Here is a 19,304-nt window from a genome sequence, read left to right on the forward strand (position 1 = left end):
ATTTATTTAATTAAAGGTGGCTCATATCAGTCGGTGCAGCCCAAACCATCTGACCTGTGAATGAACTCTGGCATCCCGCTATACTAGGCAGCCGCTCTGTCTCTTGACTTGAGTGTAGGATGGTTCAAAGTGATTGTAAAATAAAAGTTCTGGAGATATTCACATGAATTCCTCTATTTGAGTATAATGTGATTGTCTTTTTTTGGTTTATCATCTGCATTTTTCCTCGTATAAATGGCCATAAAGCTGAATAAACCCTTTCCTGAAGGAGGAAATCACGCCACAAAAAAAACTACAACTTTTAGAGCTTTTGAACCTGTAGAGGGCGCTATTGCTCTACACTGAAGTAGAAATGAAGGGACACTCAGATGGTTTTTATATATGGACATTTCATCTTTTTTTTCCAGGGTGTTTCTGCTTTTTCCTGCACGTGTGCGGAAAAGCGTCACAGGCATGCAGCAAGATGGGGTCCATGTGTATCAGCTCAGTGTGTCGGCGGGGGGTGAGGATGGGGAGGGGTGGTGGGTGGGTATCAGTTTCCTGTTGCTAAACTTAGCTGCAGCGAGGAGGGAATCTCGGAGGAGTCAGGTGAGGGAGGTCACTGAGGATATATGAGCTGAAAATGACATCAAAACAAACAAGATGCAGCTGACTGGTCACATGGACGCACCGCTGCAGAGGACGTGAATCATCGAGGTGGGGAGTTACAAGTGTAACAGGTATGAATACAACACTGGGGCTTCGTTGAGGAGGCCGCAACAATCATCTAACAATAATGCTAAAAAAAAAAGAAAAAGAAGAGCACAAGCAGGAGACAGTTGTGCTACTGCTGGAAGGACAACAACTCACCGATAAGAGGACTGTACTAGGAGCATACTACCTGTGCACAAGCATCTAATTATCATAAAAGACAAACCAAAATGGCATCCAAAGTGAGTGAACCCCCAGCACCCTGACCAGCCAACCAGCCGCAGCACTAGAGACACAAGACCAGAAATTAAGGCTCTACACTGTGCAAAATTATCCAGAGCTACACAATAAACAGTAAAATCCAAAAGTTGAAAAGAGTAAAATAAACAGCTGAGGGTGCTCTGCCTCTGTTCTTCCCATCAGTCACAATTTCAACTCATTTCTTTTCTCCCCGAAGCCACAGGCAGTCTAAAAACAGTCAGCCACATGGAGCCTGCACACAAAGGACCTGCCGGAGGAGGAGTGGAGCCAGCAGTCTCACCCGCTGCCCACCAGCCCACTTATTACCTCTCTGCTCCAACCTGCTGGCCCCTGCATGGCCCTCACACCCCTCTCCTCAACAAGGTTCCATTCTCAGGTGACTGAAAACAGGAACTATTGTTCATTCCTAATAGCGAAGTGATGTAACATTTTGAAAAGCTGGTTCACTAATGATGTTGGTGTCACTCATCCTTTGTCTTTTTTTTTCCCCAGAAATAGCACCTTAACTTCTCAGCCAGCAGACGTCCATCTTTTTCTTTTCTTTTTTTTTAAAGAAACAGCGTACAAATTAAACTGTCAAGTGTAAATTGTGACGACACAAATGATGTTTCTAGCCATAGAATCTCCAAACTAATAACTAGAGTATTGCTTTGCACAAATGTTTCATTGAATGAAATGACGACAATTTTTTTTTTTTGTAATCCCAAAGGTCAACGTCGTTGTGAAATAAAAATCTTCGGATAACTTCCTTCAAAGTCTGCACCACCGAGAGTCCACGTGAGTCTGGCCAGTCGTGTAAACTGGAGCAGGACCAGTGGGGAGGAATCAGACTGTGAAAAGTGCTGAACTTTGTCAACAGGCAGTAAAAGAGGAAACATCACCAGTCCAGCGGTTCATGTTGTCAGCTGACTGATCTGATGAACACCACCAGTCAAACCCACCCTCTCATTCCATGTTTTTTCTTTATTCTTACTACTTCCTACATTGTAGATTCATACTGAAGACAACAAATATATGAAGCAGATATTGAAGAATTGTGTAGCAAAGAAAAAAATGTTAAATAACTGCAAATATGTTTTATATTCTGGCTTCCTCAAACCAGCCTCCCTCTGCTTTGTTGCCAGCGCTGCGAACCCTTGGCCTTCTCTCAGTGAGCTTCATGATGTCATCACCTGAAACGGTTTTCACCTCTCAGGTTCGCCTTGTCAGGGTTCATTTGTGGAATTTCTTGCCTTCTTAATGGGGTTGGGAGCATCAGTTGTGTTGTGCAGAAGTCAGGTTGCTACACAGCTGACAGCTCTATTTGACAACTGGACCCAGGAAAGGAAGACCAAGAGTCTCCTCTGCTGCTGAGGATGACTTCATCCCAGTCCCCAGCCTCAGAACTCACAGGTCAACAGCTCCTCAGACTGGAGCCCAGATAAACGCCTCCGAGTTCTGGTAGCAGACACGTCTCTGCACCAACTGTTCAGAGGAGACGGCGCCAATCAGGCCTTCATGGTCCAACACCTGCTAAGAAACCACAACTAAGGAAAGACAACCAGCAGAAGAGATTTTTTTGGACCAGAAACACAAGGAGTGGACATGAGACCAGAGGACATCTGGGCTCTGGTCTGATGAGTCCACATTGGAGATCTTAGGTTCCACCCGCTGTGTCTTTGTGGGACACAAAAAAGGTGAAGAGATGGTCTCCACATGCATGGTTCCCACCATGAAGCACGGGGGAGGAGGTGTGATGGTGTGGGGGGGCTCTGCTGGTGACGCTGTTGACTCTAAACCAGCATGGCTACCACAGCGCCCTGCAGCAACACGCCATCCCATTTAGTTTGCGTTTAGTTGGACCATCATTGATTTTTCAACAGGACGATGACCCCAAACACACCTCCAGGCTGTGTGAGGGCGATTTGACCAAGAAGGAGAGTGATGGAGGGCTGCACCAGGTGACCTGGCCTCCAGTCTCCTGACCTGAACCCAATCCAGATGTTTGGGATGAGATGGACTGCAGAGTGAAGGCCAAAGGAGCAACAGGTGCTCAGCACCTCTGGAAGTCCTTCAAGTCTGTTGGAAACCATTTCAGGTGACGACCTCATGAAGCTCCTGGAGAGAAGGCCAAGAGTGAGCAGAGCAGGAGTCCAAGCAAAGGGAGGCTGTTGTGAAGAATCCAAAATATAAAACATGTCAAGAGTCATTTCACACTTTTTGGTTTCCTACATAATTCCATATGTGTTCTTGAAAATAAAGAGAAAAAAATTAAACGAGAAGGTGGATCCAAACTTCTGATTGGTGGTGCATTTGCTCAAACGTGGGAAATTTGGAGCAGGAAGTGGTCATGTGGCGCTGCTGTATATCATGTGTGTGTATTTAAATCATTTCCAGCAATCAGTGACCCATGATTCACCGCTCGTCTCACTGCTGGCGTGATAAGAGCCCCGCAGAAGGCCTGCATGCGCTGGTGTGAGTCAGACAGCAACTCTGTTACCGATGAATGGCTGTCACCGAGCTGCCGGGGCCTCGATGCGGGTCACACCGAGACGGAACAGTGAGGTGGGAGTGGTGCAGCACAGAGTCAACAGAGAACCCTTTGAGAGAGGAACATTCGAAGCAGTAACAGATAGTCATGATAAGTTTATCTATACAGATCACTTAATGCAAAGATGCAGCCCACAGCACTCATTCAGATGATAAGTGATGACCAACAACAAAGCAAACAAACAGCAGTCCCTCTTGGCACTTAAAAAAAAGGGGGGGGGGCACAACATAAGAAAGCAGCCTGACCAGATTCTCTATGAGACACTTTAAGAACGTATAAAAGACCAGCATGAACTGAGAGTTCTTATTGTGGCGTGAAAAGAAAGGCGACATAAGAAGGAGGGAGATTTCCTCTTCCAGTCAGGAACGAATGCACTCATACTGTTGCTGTGACAGCAATCAAGCCGTGAACTTTGTGCAGCAATAACGCCCCCTCGCCTCCACAACTGTTGACACTAAACGTACAGCAGCGGCGGCCCCGAGGGCAGAACTGGGCTGTTTATGTCAGGCAGACGGGAGCAGAGCTGTGAGCAGAGTTCAGGTTCATCAGGTGTGACGATACTGAAGGATATAATTTTCAGTTGAGGGATTCAATTATCACACACAGAGACATTCCTGACATTTAAAGCACTCACTCAGTACTGTGTGTAATTTCAAAGAGATACCAACTGTTTATCTGAAAGACTGAACGATCGCTGAACGAGCAGAGGTTAGACTTGTTTACCACTTTCAAAGTGTATGGAAAAAGCTTTATCATTGTTGGTGTCCTCAACATGCTGAGGCTCTGTTAGAAATCAGGTATTTACAAACTGGCGCATTCGTCCATTACTGAGTTGTGTCTTTTCTTCAAAACTCCTCTGGGTTTTCCCCTCTCGCCAAATTCCTTCGTGTGTTTGTGGGTGTTTCTGTGTAGAAGACTTTTGACCGAGTATGGAAGTACTGGAAGGAAGAAAACTTTTCAGGAAGGAAACTTTATCCCAACCATGTGGAGAGCTGGAGAGAAACTGAGACTTGGATTGAGTTGCAGAAGTGCGGTGCCCAGTTTTCTTGTGCAGGCACAGATAGAAACAGAGCGTGTGTGAGGGGAGAGAGTAGGAGAGAAGAAAAAGCATGGTGAGTATGCGTGAGTAAAGCAGCATCATCAAGCAGGAGGCGGACTGGCTGTTTGTGGGGGCGGGACTTGGCTGCTGCTATTGACAGATTATAGCGGTGGAGGCGGGGCTTGTTCTTGCAGACAGAGAAGCACGTGGCCAAGCCCGTCTGCACGAGGGAGCAGCAACAAAGACCAGCCAGTCTGGGGAACAGAGGAGAACACGGGACATCTGCTGCACACACATACACACACACACACACACACTCGCTCTAGCACACACGCACACTCACATGCAGGGGCTCACATCCATGTGGTCTTACATGGAGTCCGATATCAGCTGCAGCGTGTAAAGGCACACATTATGTGCACACACAAACGCACACTCAGTGTAATTGCAGCAATCATCCAGGTGTAAGGTTGGAGAGGTTTGTGTGTGAATGCAGGGAGGAGAAGAAGAAGGGTTCCAACGGGGAGTTGCTGGGAAAGTTGTTTGGACTCCTCCCCAGCAGAAGTAACAAGAAACACATTCATGAGGCAGAGGAGTTGTGTAGCAGAACAAGTGAGGGATTGAATGGTCAGAAGGTGCTGAATCAGCAGATCATCTGATTCCATTTTTGTCCTCGTTCCTTCTCTGTGTCACTGTTTTGTTTGGGCTGACTCTTGATCCATCCGTGCCCATATGTGGCATGTTTCCTCGGACGTTCATGCAGCCTTATCGCAAAAAAATGAGAGTAGACCAAACTCAAGAACAGATGATTCTCAACAAGGCAGTCCCTGATCCCCCAGAACCGGGCAGACAGACACCCTCTGTTCACTGTTGTCCTGGTCGTATGTTAACACATGCCGACGTCCCCCCTCTCTTGGAGCTGCACATGAGGTTAAATGTGGCCAGAGCAGGGTGGGGATCAAGTTTGGAGGCAAAAGCTTCAGTCAGCCTGGTTGCAGCAGAGCTTATCAAGCCCCGCACACAGCTTATGTAAATGGATAAGCTGCCATTTCCACCACTGGCCCCTTTATCAACAGTGTCTCACCACCCAGACGCCTGTGCCCCCGCATGTGCGTGTGTGTGTGTGTGTGTGTGTGTGTGTGTGTGTGTGTGTGTGCACGCGCATGTGTGTGTGCCAATATCTGCCTAGTAACTACGGGCAGGCTGTTCCAGATTCACATAAGTAATCCTCACAACCCCCATGCGCACGCACGCACACACACACACACACACACACACACACACACACACACACAGAGCATGGAACAAAAAAGATTGAAAATGTATGCTTGTGTTGTCATGGCAACATTGTTACATTCAGCAATCCACGTGTATCTGTCATGGTAGTGGAATGGAAGAACTCTTCAACACAACCGCCAGCATCATTACACCCACCCACACCTCGCTCAGTGGGACCAAAACCTACGAACACATGCACACACACACATACACACACTCACACACACACACACACACACACACACACACACACACACATACATAAAGAAACCAAGCCATGACGGTGTATACACAAGGGGGATGGGTAATGATACTTGACTCCCACTTTCTCCTCAGCTGCTCCCTCCCCTCACTGAAACCCAGGAGCCTTCACATACTACACACATACATTTTACATACACATGGTCCTTCTTTTCTCCTCAGCATTAACACAACACACACACACACACACACACACACACACACACACACACAAAGACCTCACTGTAAAGGTTTCACCCTCCCTCCCTCTGTGCTCTCTTCACATATGAGCGGCTCATGTGTACAATAGAGGAGCTTCACGTCTATGAAAAATGCTCCAAAAACTTCACCTCATGAGTTTCCACAAGCTCTGTTAACACCTGCGTGACCTCCGGTCCACACTGTGACCCTCGCTTGACGACATCACTCAACTGTCACTTTAATCAGACAATCCTGATCCAGGTTTTTCAGGATCCTCCCATGTTACGCTGTTTGTACATTTTATGCAAATGAATTGGGTCGTCAAAGCGAGTCTTTGTGAGGAGCAGAAGATGACATCATCATCATGTCACACAGAATCAGATCAGAGTAAATTAAATGCTGTTACTATGACGATTCCTCTCCTTGTTGCATTGTCAACCGCTAGCCATCCTAGAGTCCATCAGCAGCTGTCGGTTTATGGTCATGAGAGATTAAACCGGCCAAATCTGCCCCGAGCATCAGACTTGGCAACTCTTACGCCCCTTCTTCTTATCAGTTTTCACAACCTTTGTGACCAAAGGGGCAAAAAACATGTATATGTTGAAAATATTTTTCTTTACAGAAAAAAAAGTAAAAATACAAATGAAAAGTTGGGAGATTTACACAGAACAACAAAGTTAGGGGATAAAATCTGACATTTAGTGGCGCACACATTGCCATCAACGTTATAAAACATTGAATTTCCTTTATTTTGGACTGCAAACATCAGATTATCCCTGCTGCTTTGGTTTTGTGTGTGTGTGTGTGTGTGTGTGTGTGTGTGTGTGTGTGTGCTGTCAGCAAATCAGTGAAGCTTCATTGCCCTTCAGAAGTTAGGGGACTATCCATCGTAGCGATGTTTTGCTTTCACTTGGCTGCCACTTGATCCAGTTTTCAGTTTCATATGAACGTAGTTTACAACAGGAGCAGAGCGTCGTGGGCTTCCAGACTGTACTGGTCCCCTGAGTTCCACGAATCCACTGACAGATGACAGCATGTTCCCTCGTACACACACCATCCCACACACACACACACGCACACACACACGCACACACACACACACAAAACAGCACCCAAAGGGTTTGTTTTCTTCCGGGCTGGACTTGTGCCTTAGGACATGTGATGTTTGACTGACAAGGTGGAAGGAGATGTTGGGACTTGTTCAGCCTGCAGGGTCAAGTAACACATGACACACTGGGAGGCAGTGGAAGGGTCCTGTTTTTGTGTTTTGCAAAAACAGGATGAACACACCATGTGTTGCGGCGGCCGTTGAAGTTACAAACGTCGGGGGGTTATAGTGAAACTAAGCCGGTGCAATGTGTTCCGCACAGGTTAATGTTTCACAGGGTGGCGCAACGATGAGTCCTAAAAGCAGGAGATAAGTTAGCCTTGTTGAACGTCCAGTTCTCTCAGCCTGTGGGATTTTGGTTAAATATCTGCGAGAACATCTGCGGTTCACACCAAAGGCATTTCATGTTTTGTTCTCAAAGCATTCATGTTGTGTTTGCTAACAGTAACAGTGTGTTTGCGTGTTTGACAAAGACAGAAGCGTGAAGCTGATTGGCTGAAGTCATGCGTCCACGGCGGAGTTTGTTTATGGCACACATTCGCTCTCTACCGCTACGGAAGCGAAATGTGTGAGTACTGCAAATCTTTGTTAGCCACAAGGCTAATGTTTACTATAATCTGAACTCCAGTCCAACAAATGAAAAATAATGATTGCTCCAGCCAAGCATCATCACGCTCTTGCTCGACAAGAAATAATTTTACCCAACAAAAAAAAATCGAGAACATTTTGAAAAACTGCAATTAATTTATTTTTTTAATGACAGTTTGTGCATTGAAGGTCCAAAACGTAGAATTTAGGGTGGAAAAGAGGCAGTTATTGAAGATGATAATGTGACTATGTTTTCAAGATAGCCTGAAAATAAGAATCATTGCATTTTTGTTAGCCGAGAATGAGCCTATCTACTGATTAGAAAAAGGTTGACGGAAGTGACAACATTAAAAACATTCTCCAAAAAATGTATTTCCACATACTGCTTTGGTAATTGAATATAACCCTCTTCTTCAAAGTCTGCCTTTTAGCATCTTCAATAGCCAGATATAAACATCTCAACTCATTCTCATTTCAAGCTATCGGGCTTGATAGCCTGTTTCTTTTGTGTGTTTGCTTCGTTTTCTACTGGTAGTAATCTAATCTACATTTATCTGAGCTCTGCCCTCCCTGAGCGAGCTGGAGATTGTTCTCCCTCTAAACCACTCAAAAGGATTTCAATGTCATATTTTTCTGCAAAGCGAATGTGTTCTTTTGTTTCTCTCCCTTTCATTTCAGTTTAGTTTTTGGCTTAGGATCTGTCCAACTTGAAGATTGAGAGCAAAAATATCTGAATCCGGCTTAAATCCTCAGCAGGAGTATTTGGTTTCTGATCGTTGGACTGAAACTCCTCCTTTGCTAAACCCCCCCAAATTCCCTAAAAGGATACCGCATGTCCAGTGTTCCCTGAACAGCTGTTCATCAACCACATCACATTTTTGTGGTGAGTTCTTTTCTTAGTGTGTTTGTGGAATAATAAAAAAACAAAACTTGATTGACTGAAATTTGTGAAGATGTCACTAAAATTTCATCAACATTTTTCCCGACAGCTGCAGAATCTCAGCGCTTTCGCTCCCAGCCTCCTAAACAACATGTTTACTCTGAATGTCAACACAAGAATGCCTGCGCGTGTGTGTTTGTGTGTGTATTTACTCCTGTTGTCACTTGTTGTTAGGACCAACAGGACATTTAAACCCACATTAAGGGCACCCCCCCCCCCCACACACACACACACACACACTTTAAGAGGGCTTTTGGATGGAAAAGGTTTGGTTTTAGGTTTCGTCTTTACTGTAGCTCTTAAGTTTAGGATATGATTAAGAGCCAGGCTTTTAAGCGGCTCAGGTGACAATGGGGGGGGGGGCAAAGAATAATTTCAACCATGACACATGGCAGCTTATATCTGACTGACATGAAAAATATATGACAAGGTGTGAGTAAAGAGGTCTTCCCCGGTGAAAACCGTCTTCATCATACTTATAATTATTTTATTCGGTCACGTTAGCTCCATTATTCATGTGGCCAATCATTTAGCTCCATTACTCAACGCAACGGTTGCTGTCCTTGTGGGAGGATGACGAGGAGATGTGTAATAAGGCGAACTTGGCACAGCGCATGCGCCAGTCCAGCTCCCCACCACCCCCTCCTCGCCGTCTAGCGCTCGGGGGGCTCCGCGGGCAGCCAATGGCGACACGTTGTTTTACCCGTGACACCATCCGCCACTCCTCTTACTAAAGAAGGAAACAAACATCCATCCAGAGAGCAAGAGACAGCCAGGGAGAGGGAGAGAGTGAGGAGGGCGAGGAAGGGAGAAACAAACCCGTCCGAACCAGTCTGAACGGTGGACGACGCCACATCCACGCCAGGACAGGACCTAAACTACCAGGACCTCAAATCCTCCACCTTTTTATTTTTTTTTTCCTCTCAAGGAAATCGGCCACTTCCCCCCCCCCCTTCCCTCCCTCGTCGTCTCGCGAGAAACTTCATCGATTTTCAGCAGGTGATTTAAGTTGGATTTTTAATTTTATGGAGCGACGAGGATGGGGTTGAAATATCCCGTCGAGGTAACGAAAAGAGGGCGTTAAACCGAGCCGGTGGCTGGTCAGGACGACCTTTAACGGCGGATTGAAAGGTCAGTCGGTGTGTTCGTGATCTATTTGTCAGCGCGTCGGAACCGTGACCGCCACCTCCGCTGGAAATATCACAAGCCCTCGAACGTGACTCGGTTTGGTTTCGGGGAAAAAAAAAAAAAAAAAACAAGGGAGGGAGCTAGCTGGTGCTGGTTACTGGCTCTGTTTTTCTGTCTGTCCCGAGCTGGGGGATGGGGAGCAGCCAAAGCCTTCTAATTCCTGTCTAGAAATAGAAAATTCACAGGCCAGAAAAGGCAAGAACACCGGACAGAAAAGCTGCGAAATAACGGCCAGCTACCGAACGTGAGGTCGGTACCGCTTCGCCAAGTGTTTACAGTCGTTCCTGTACGGAGGTTTTGTCGGGGTTAATAACTGTGGCATCCTCAAGTCGGGTTTTTTTCTCCTCTAAAGCACTTTATGTCATTATATAATCAAAGTTGTTCATGTAACTCGGTGGAAACACGTAGAAAATGGTGAATAACAGTGAGACATGGGAGCTGCTAACAGGGTCTAAACAGGAAGCAGAGAGATAGAAGACAAAGGGGGAAAGAAGAAACAAAGGAAGCGGGGAGCACACCGTCTAGACTGCTGGATATTTCACCCAGCACCGCTGCTCTCACCTTCCTGTCACTCACGAATGCTTATTTCTGATTTTACGTCTGTTCTGAGGTGGTAGTGGTCTGTTTGCGGGTGAACAACTGTGGGCTTTTCTTGTTCTGTCCTTCAGTGTGACTCAGTAGTTTTCAGCAGCAGCAGGGCCTGAAATATGAGCTAAGCTTGTGGCTGATAGGAACAGGCTTCCTCTTTTGTTGGCTGGAGTCAGATCACCACTTATATCTTTTCACAACTGGGCTTAATTGTTCAGTCACTAAGAAACAGAGCGGCACAATGTCAAGTCAGACCAGTTTTCATATTGGAGGGTGTTTTTCTTTCCTCCTTGTTTTAATGAAAGGAGGTGAGTGTTGCTCTGTGCTGGAAACCCCCTGACCTCCCCTGTGTGATACCCAGTGGGTTTTAGGGGTTTCTGGCCTGCAGGTACCATTAATCAACGTAGCCAAATGATCCTGATTATATTTATCTGTTATATTTAAAGAGAGGCACATGTGCCTTCCCTCTTGGAACTCCTCTTTCAGTTTAAACATGGCATGTGGGCAGATTTAGTGGTGGACAACCTGAATGGTACCTTCTGTTCCTGAGGGGGTCTTTGTAAAGGTTTGGCTAACACGCCTGTTTGTCCTCCAGCTGGGCCCAAATGTGACAGCTGATCCACGCTAGTTAAGAGTCAACAGACCATGTTTGTCTGTTCGAGGTCAGTCATTTTTGTAGTTCTAACCGTACTGTCAGATATCCTTGTTTTTAAATCACATGGGGGCCACCGAGCTCATATTTATCAGCAGTCAGCAGACGAGCACGTGACAGGAGAGGGGGTCTTCATGGGCTTTTCCAAGGAAACCCTTTGTTGACACAGCCGTGATAGCATGCAGGGATATAAGAGAGGAGGGGTGTGTGTGTGCGTGTGTGTGTGTGTGTGTGGGGGGGGGGGGGTCAGGATTTTATAGCACTTGTTGGTGAGGTCAGGATACCTTCAGTGAACCTTCAGGACATTCTGTGACACCTGCCAGCCTTTCCTGGAACATAAAACTGGACGGCCTGTTTGTGTCCAGACTGCAGATCAAGCAGCTGCCATGTTCCAGCACAACAGGGCCGAAGGTTGTTTGTTACAGTCCTGTAGCTGTAAGCTTTTCCTGGTTAGATGGTGGTGGTGTTGTTTTAAGGCCTGTATCAGTTGATCAGATGTGTAAAAATAGCAAAGACAGAACTGACGGGGCGCCTCTTTAATCTTGGCCTTCCTGCCCCCCCCCCCCCATGTCTGTTCATTCATCAAGATCTTTCTGAATTGTTGCCTTGAAGGCAGCGTCTCCATTACACAACTTCTTCCTGTGTTTCATAGCAGCAGAGTGGAGCAATAACGTCATATGACGGCACGTTTTGCCAACTTCCGTATATACACGCTTGTTTTCTGAGGGTGTGTGGCGGAGGGGGACTTGGGAAGTTTTGAAATACCTGGTGTTGTAAGATCTGCAGTAGCAACGTTGACGCTGATGGTCCACTTCCTGCGTTTCCCTTTATCACTTTGTAACATGTTCTGAGAAGGAGCGTGTGTTGCGAAACCGGCTGTTATGATTGTTCTTTTGTGGCCCCGACCCAGTTGCTTAGTCAGAACTTGTCATTTAAAGGGCGTGATTAAATATCGTGTTGACCATTAGTAATACTTGATCATGTGATGATCATGACACAGCAGGATTAAGCATTAGTTTTTCAGACATTTTTCCATGTTCCTGAAGTGGTCCAGTGACATGGGAATGAGAAGTGGTGTGTCAGACGTGAGGAAGAGCCAGACCAACTGTTCTCAGAGCTCTGAAGGGGGGAGTTAAGAGGGGCACCACAGCGAACAAAGCTGTGGGGCCGAACAGAGTCCAGCTTCTGCCAAGGTGCTGAACAGAACACAGTCAGTGTTGTTTGCTCTGGGGACCCCTGTGGAGAGGCGCTCTCGTTCATTACTGGATTCAGGTTAAAGGGCAAGTCAAAACAGACGAGCCTGCTGCTCTGAAACTGTACAGTACCTCTGTCACGTCAGGCCTGTTGATACTGCTGCACGTTTCGGTGGAACTCGTTGTCCCTGCTGGGAACTGTTTCTTCTGATGTTAAAGTATCCAGATTGTATTTCACGGCAGTGCTGAAAGCTGATCTGTCTGTGTGTCAGTTTAATAAGCATTCTAACTCTGTCTCTCTTGTGTTTCCAGCAATGGCCCAAGAGACAAACCAGAGCCCGGTGCCCATGCTTTGTGCCACAGGCTGTGGTTTCTATGGCAACCCTAGAACCAATGGTATGTGCTCTGTATGCTACAAGGAGCACCTGACACGGCAGCAGAGTAGCGACCGGATGAGCCCCCTCAGCCCTATGGGTAGGTACTCAGAATAGAGACGGAGGATCTTCCTCTCAAAAAGTCCAAATTGAAGCAAAACATTTCTCAGACGAGCAGCGGCAGCCCCACCTCCTGTACATCCACAGCTGGAGTTAAGGAGCTCGTCCAGGAGAAGGAGACATTGTTTTGAAATTGAACCAGTTGTAGTTCAGTCGGCGTATTTTCCCAGCTCTCCTCCCCCGGCCCTCCCCCTCTGTTTTTCCACTCCGTGTAATGAAAGACAGCTGTTTTCTTCGTGGCAGCGTTCAAGGTTACTGGGGTGTTAACGTCTGGAGACACGTGGAAGGTCAAACATTGGAGTTTCTCTCCACAGTTTGGATGCTGTAACCAGTTACAGTCATGTTATGATAGAGGATTATTATTATTATCTGAGCACAGCTCTGAGAGCCCAGCGCACGTCTTAACTTGTTCAGTTATAATCTAATTTAAAGACGAGTGTACGATTTATTAAACGGTTTCAGGCACTTTTTCCCTTTTTATAATTGTATGTAAGGTGGCCCTTATGATGTATTGCTGTCTGCATTTGTGCTGATCCAGGCTCAGCTGCTAGTCCTACCTCAGAGGCCTCTGCCATCCAGAGACTAGAAGCAAGTCTTGCCAAGGTTGATGCCTCCCCTGCCTCTTCACCAGACATGTCTAGGTCAGTACCAGCTGGGTTTGACTCTTCAGAGCCGTTGACAAGACTTCTTTTGAATTTAGAAAATGAGCCTTGTGGTTCCTGCTCATACCAGCCTTTTCTTGAACCCTCAGAACTGTTCAAGGATCTCTTCCTGTGACTCAACAAATGACAGAGATGAGCATCTCAAGAGAGGACAAGCCAGAATCCCTAGAGCCTGGTAAGACACACACACACACACACACACAGGCTAGCAGACATTGGTGGCCAGTTGACACACATGCAGGTGACAGCTCACACTCCTGAAGGCAGACATTGCCTTGTAGGAGTCACGGTTTTTCGAGGCCACATTCATGCCTCAGACCCAACTGTTGGTTTTTCTTATGGGCTGAGAGAGAGAGAGGGAGGCTGCCTAAAAATAAAGCTGGTTAAAAATACCTCTACACCAGAGGACATTCTCAGATTTGATGCAGCCTGCCAGAAGCTCTCTCAGAGTAGTGTTCTATTTTTTGCCAAGAACAAGAAGGGGCAATTTAGAGATGAGGCACACGCTAATTACTATCTTGGTAATATGGAGAGTTGTTTGGGATAATTGAACACAATTTTGGATGCCAATTTGTGCATCACATCCAAGAATATGAAGGAAACGGCATTAATCAGCTGCTCATGCTAATTAAAAGAACACTGGATAAACGGTATTTAAATGTTACGTGATTCTGATTTATGTTGTCTGTTTGGTCTGCAGTTGTAAGCCAGCCTGCTGCTTCTAGCCCTACCCCTGTAGCTTCTTCCAGCAGTGACGAAAGCAAAGGAGACACCTCCAAGCCTAAGAAGAACCGGTGCTTCATGTGCCGCAAGAGAGTTGGCCTTACAGGTGAGCGGGGGGGGCGCACGCAGAGGATTTAACCAAGGTTTGATGTAACACCTGCAACAAGCTTTGACTCCTCATATTTGTGCCTTCAGGATTCGACTGTCGCTGTGGAAACTTGTTCTGTGGCATCCATCGGTACTCTGACAAGCACAACTGTCCGTACGACTACAAGGCTGAGGCTGCCGCCAAGATCCGCAAAGAAAACCCCGTGGTGGTCGCTGACAAGATCCAGAGAATATAGATGGCTCAAAGCAGCAGCAGGAGCCACAATGATGACAACTTTTGAAAAAGACTGGAGTATTTCACCTTTTGAAATGAGCACTGGCATGAGTGGCTAAATGAGGATTGAAAGGACTTGATTTATAAAAATTGCAACCTCAAGAAAAAAAGAAGAAAAAAAAGAAAAGATCCTGTCTGAGGGAGATGCATGAATGATCACTTTTCTCCTTTTTTGATTAATCCATTAGTTTGTTTTATCTATTTTCTGTGGTGTGACTTTGCCGCTGTTAAGTCCTTTTTTTTTCTAAAAAAACAAAAACAAAAACATATTGTCTTATAAAGAGCAGCCCAGAGTAACTGTCCAAGATATGCTGTGCTCCTCTCACCTAAACCAGGCGCCATTTTGTGCCAAACTGTAGACAGCCATTTTGCTCAGACCCTGTTCTGTGTCAGACACCGGCAAGTCTCAAAGAGTTCAGATGACACTGGAGTCAACGTTTGGAGAACCATACAACTGTCCCCCACCGTGCACAAGGGGCTTTGTTACTTTGTCTCTGTCTTTCCTAGCTTTACCTACCTCACAGCTGCCGTGTTAAGCTTTGTTGTCTTCCCCTTTACCGTGTCGTCATCAGCTTCGACCCCAGCCGAGCAGCGGGTCATCTCTGTAGCTGGCCTCAGTGACCCCTCTGATCAGCATGCCCGTGTGTTGACTGACTGGTTTGATTGTGAAGAGGCCATTTCCATTCATATCTGAGGTATCACGCTAGACAGGGACAAGTGACTCCATGTTTCACTGAATCTAAACACTTGCAATGGACGTCGTGACGTCAGACGTCTGGGGAGGGCTGTGCGTACCGGTGGTGCGGCCTGGGTGGGGCTGGAAGGATGGCGCCTCACCCTGGCAGGCTTGGTAGCTGAGTTTAGGCTACAATATAGTAGGGGCATGAATGAATGAATGGGATTAATGCATGAGTTACTCTTCATCTGCAGTAGTGTTTCAGAAGTATCACTCAACTAAGGTTTCAGACATTTTACTTGCTGAGAGACAATTATCTGTTTTATTAGCTTTTTGTTTTCCATTGATATTGTTCTGACGTTAGTGGAAATTGTTTGTGGAATTAGGGTATGTGAAACATGATTTTTGTTTAGGTTTTATCATTTTTAAATGCGCTAACAGAACGTTCATGTGAGCACTGTGTGTGTGTGTGTGTGTGTGTGTGTGTGTGTGTGTGTGTTGTTACCCGCCTCATTGTCCGTTGAGATGACCCGGTTTATCAGCACATGTTTACAGAACTACAGGAGCATGCCAGAGCTAGATTTATGAAAAATAATAGAAACCAAGATTAGATGTAACTTCTCATCTGTCTAACAGCTATTGGTGTGTGTGTGTGTGTGTGTGGGTGGGTAGGTGTGTGTGTGTGTATGAGCACATACTTGTGCTGAGTGTGTTGTCATGGCTGCCTGATACAATGACGCCTGTGTATGTTTGTGACTTGTGTTTATCCTCCTCTTCACCCCTGTAAGGATGTTTTTCATTTTAAGACAACTGTATGTATCAGTTTGAGTTTTTCCCTTTCTGATTCTTAGTTATATGCAAATTTGTACAAAAAAGAAAAAACAACAAACTGTGTTGATATTTATGTATTACATATAATCTTGCTATCCAGCATTACAACAGAATAGTATCATGTAAATAAAACTGTACAGAGAGACATTAACAAGCCTCCTTGTCTGTTGACTTTATCAGTTCACAGTTCTTTCGCCCACGGGCAAAGTCGGAGAGGTATTTAAAATCAATTTCCAAGCCTGGAATAGTTTTTGACAAATGCACAGATGCAGACCTTTTGGGGAGGAGTCACGAAAGAGTGCATCACAAATACCTCCTTTTACTGTAGATTCATCCGTTTGGCTCATGCACTAGTAACACAAAACTGTTTATTCCTCACATGTAAACAGACTGCAAGTAAATCTGATTTATTTCTGAAATCAGATTTTCTGTTCCCCCTCTTCTGTCAGCGTGATGAGTTGAGATCCGTCGTGTCCAGATGTCGACAACCTGAAGGAGGTTCCTCAGCCGCACGTCGAAGCCAGTTCAGCCGCGTGTTTGCAGCGCTCTCGCGTTTTATTGTTTTAACGTTTGAGGTTGAGCCTAACAGGCAAGAAGGGCTACAAAAAGTATTCCTTCTATTAACGCGAGAGATTTGCCTCGGGGGGATGAGGCTCTCGCTGAGTCGTGAGTTAAGTCAGTTCACCCCGGACGAGCACAGAGACTCTGGAGCTCCAGCATTAATACCTGAAACTGGCGCGTCCTCATGTTATTACTGAGCTGGCAGCTCCGACCCAACACCACCCAGCCCTCGTCTGGGTCACACAGGAAGTATTAGTCCTGGAAGAAAGGGATTCTGTCCTACTCTATCTGGGTTAAGGGTGTGTGTGTGTGTGTGTGTGTGTGTGTGTGTGTGTGTGTGTGTGTGTTTCAAAGACAATATGTTCTTTCGCGCTCCTGTTGGGAACACTGAGTGTGCTCGCAGATGGCGTCACAGTGACAGCTGCCCAGACAGCTGAGGTGTGCTCGTGGTGTTCCTGTGACCGAGAGCGACAGAGATCACATTGTTATGTCACAAGTGTAGAGAGGAGGATGAGGAGCACGTACACACACACACACACACACACACACACACACACACACTGACTAGGTGGGAGAAAACACACATTCAATGTGCTGAAACGTAATGTGTCCACAGGTAGAGCGAGGATCAGCGCACTCTGAACGCGACAGCTACTGTTACGTCTGTGTGCAAATCTCCTTCATTGAGTGTAAAGACCCCCGAGAGAGAGAGAGAGAGAGAGAGAGAGAGAGCCAGAGCCAGAGCCAGAGAGCCTGACAGTCGCTGACAGATGTTGCCAGATGTGACAAGCTGGTCAGAGGACAGTAAACAGATACAACAACTCTTTCTCAACAGTGACACCTTGCAGTCTCAGCTTCATAACGCGCCGGCATTTGATGGCCGTGTGCTGACAGCAGTCGGAGAGGCCGTAAACACTTGAACACCTGCAGCACGGCGCCCTGCACCAGCAGGTGGAGGAGCAGCAGCACACACGCACACACGGACGACTGCAGGCTGTCACAGCTGAACGTGTGGGTGAAAGCAATTTTCATATTTTCATTTATGAGTTTTGCTTTGACAAGTCTACAGATACCCCCCTCCCCCACCCAGACTGACACATGTATAGCAGAGTATTTGTGAATTGAATGCAATTATGAATAAACAATATATACAATGAGAGAATAGTAGTAGTTGGTGGATATTAGTTCGTTTTGTCATAAGACAGCAGACATACACACGGCTTAGTGCTTGTTGGGGGTATATAAAGAACAGCAGCGACTCCTCTTATTTTGCTCATAAAAAAATCATGGTGTGTCTCCTGCTTGACTTTTGGCTGGATTACACAAATGAATCATCATCATCAACAATTCAAAATGTGGCTGAAAGTGCTTCACACCAATACACTTATTTGAAACCAGGTATTGAGAAGATTTTTTTTTTTAAAGTGTAGCAATGAGGAGATTAAAAGAGACGGCTACACAGCATCAAGTTAATAAGAGCAACTGATAACAAGATGTTTTGAGATGTTAAAAACTCAGAATATTAAAGAAAAATGAAAATAAACAGAAGTATGGGTCAGTTTTGTTGCATCTGAGGAACAATCTGTTTGACTCTTGCGATATTTCTTACATTACAAAAGCTATTTTTTTGTGAGACTGTTGATTTCACTTACATTTCAGCACTGTGTGGATGGAAAGACCTGAATAAATAGGAATAATAGTTGAATATATCTGAAAGCTGTGTACTTTCCATTCCTGATGTCTTTTATTTACAAAGAAATGTTGTTATGTATTGTCCTTGCAAGACTTTTGACAGCTTTCAGCCATTAGTTTAAATGAAGAAATGGCAGCTTGACTCAAGCACAATGTCAAACAGACTCCACCTCCAGGCAAATAGATTTTGTTATAAACAAAGTAAAAAAAAATACATGAATGTTAATTTGAAGGCATGGAAACTACAACCAAAACACGGTGTGTTTTGGAGTTGTAGGAAAACACATTGTCTTTTTATGTCGTTTTGCTACATAAACCATCAAATCTGAACTGTTTATGTTACAGTTTAAGAGGGCATCTGTTTGCCATTTAGAAGCCATGAGTCATTAATTTTGGACGTATAAATATTGCTGGAAAATTGCAAAGATGTTCATCTGTTACCATTACATGTACACGGATTTTGCTTCTCTGCATTTTATTTATGTGGCTTCCCACGTGTAGTAGGAGTAAGAGTCAGTGCAATACTTGTTATACACAATGCACAACCTTCACGTGAGGCCGTAACAACACAGTGCCTCTTCCTGTAAAACGGCGCCACCGCTCTGACTTCTCCAACCGCCTCTCATCGTGACTCCACGGTTTGTGTCGTGTTCCTCTCGTCTACCCGTGAGGGGTTCGGCTGCTTGGTTATCTGGTGATGTTTGGTAACTGGCCTTTAGGGGGCGCTGCCTGATTTAGAAATATTTCCTCGGAAGCGGCGGTGACCTCTGACCCCGGAACCGGAAGT

General features: G+C 45.7%; 1 protein-coding gene across 3 annotated transcripts; it reads left to right on the forward strand.

Annotated features, from left to right (window-relative positions):
- Positions 1-9,605: 9,605 nt before the first annotated feature.
- Positions 9,606-16,418, forward strand: zfand5a (zinc finger, AN1-type domain 5a). Of its 3 annotated transcripts, none has more exons than XM_086207401.1 (6): positions 9,606-9,874; positions 12,809-12,970; positions 13,529-13,631; positions 13,742-13,827; positions 14,353-14,481; positions 14,571-16,418. In XM_086207401.1, exons 2-6 carry the CDS (start codon positions 12,811-12,813, stop codon positions 14,717-14,719), a joined length of 627 nt encoding a protein of 208 aa, XP_086063527.1. In that variant the 5' UTR covers positions 9,606-9,874; positions 12,809-12,810; the 3' UTR covers positions 14,720-16,418. The 3 variants fall into 3 exon arrangements, with proteins under 3 accessions (XP_086063527.1, XP_086063528.1, XP_086063529.1); XM_086207402.1 differs by having other exon boundaries at positions 9,867-10,006; XM_086207403.1 differs by lacking the exon at positions 9,606-9,874 and adding an exon at positions 10,094-10,312.
- The last annotated feature ends 2,886 nt before the right edge of the window (positions 16,419-19,304 follow it).

The sequence above is a fragment of the Aulostomus chinensis genome, chromosome 6, assembly GCF_037954235.1.
Source record: "Aulostomus chinensis isolate RoL2024-O1b breed Wild chromosome 6, RoL_Achi_v1.0, whole genome shotgun sequence".
In the NCBI taxonomy this organism is placed as follows: Eukaryota; Metazoa; Chordata; class Actinopteri; order Syngnathiformes; family Aulostomidae; genus Aulostomus; species Aulostomus chinensis.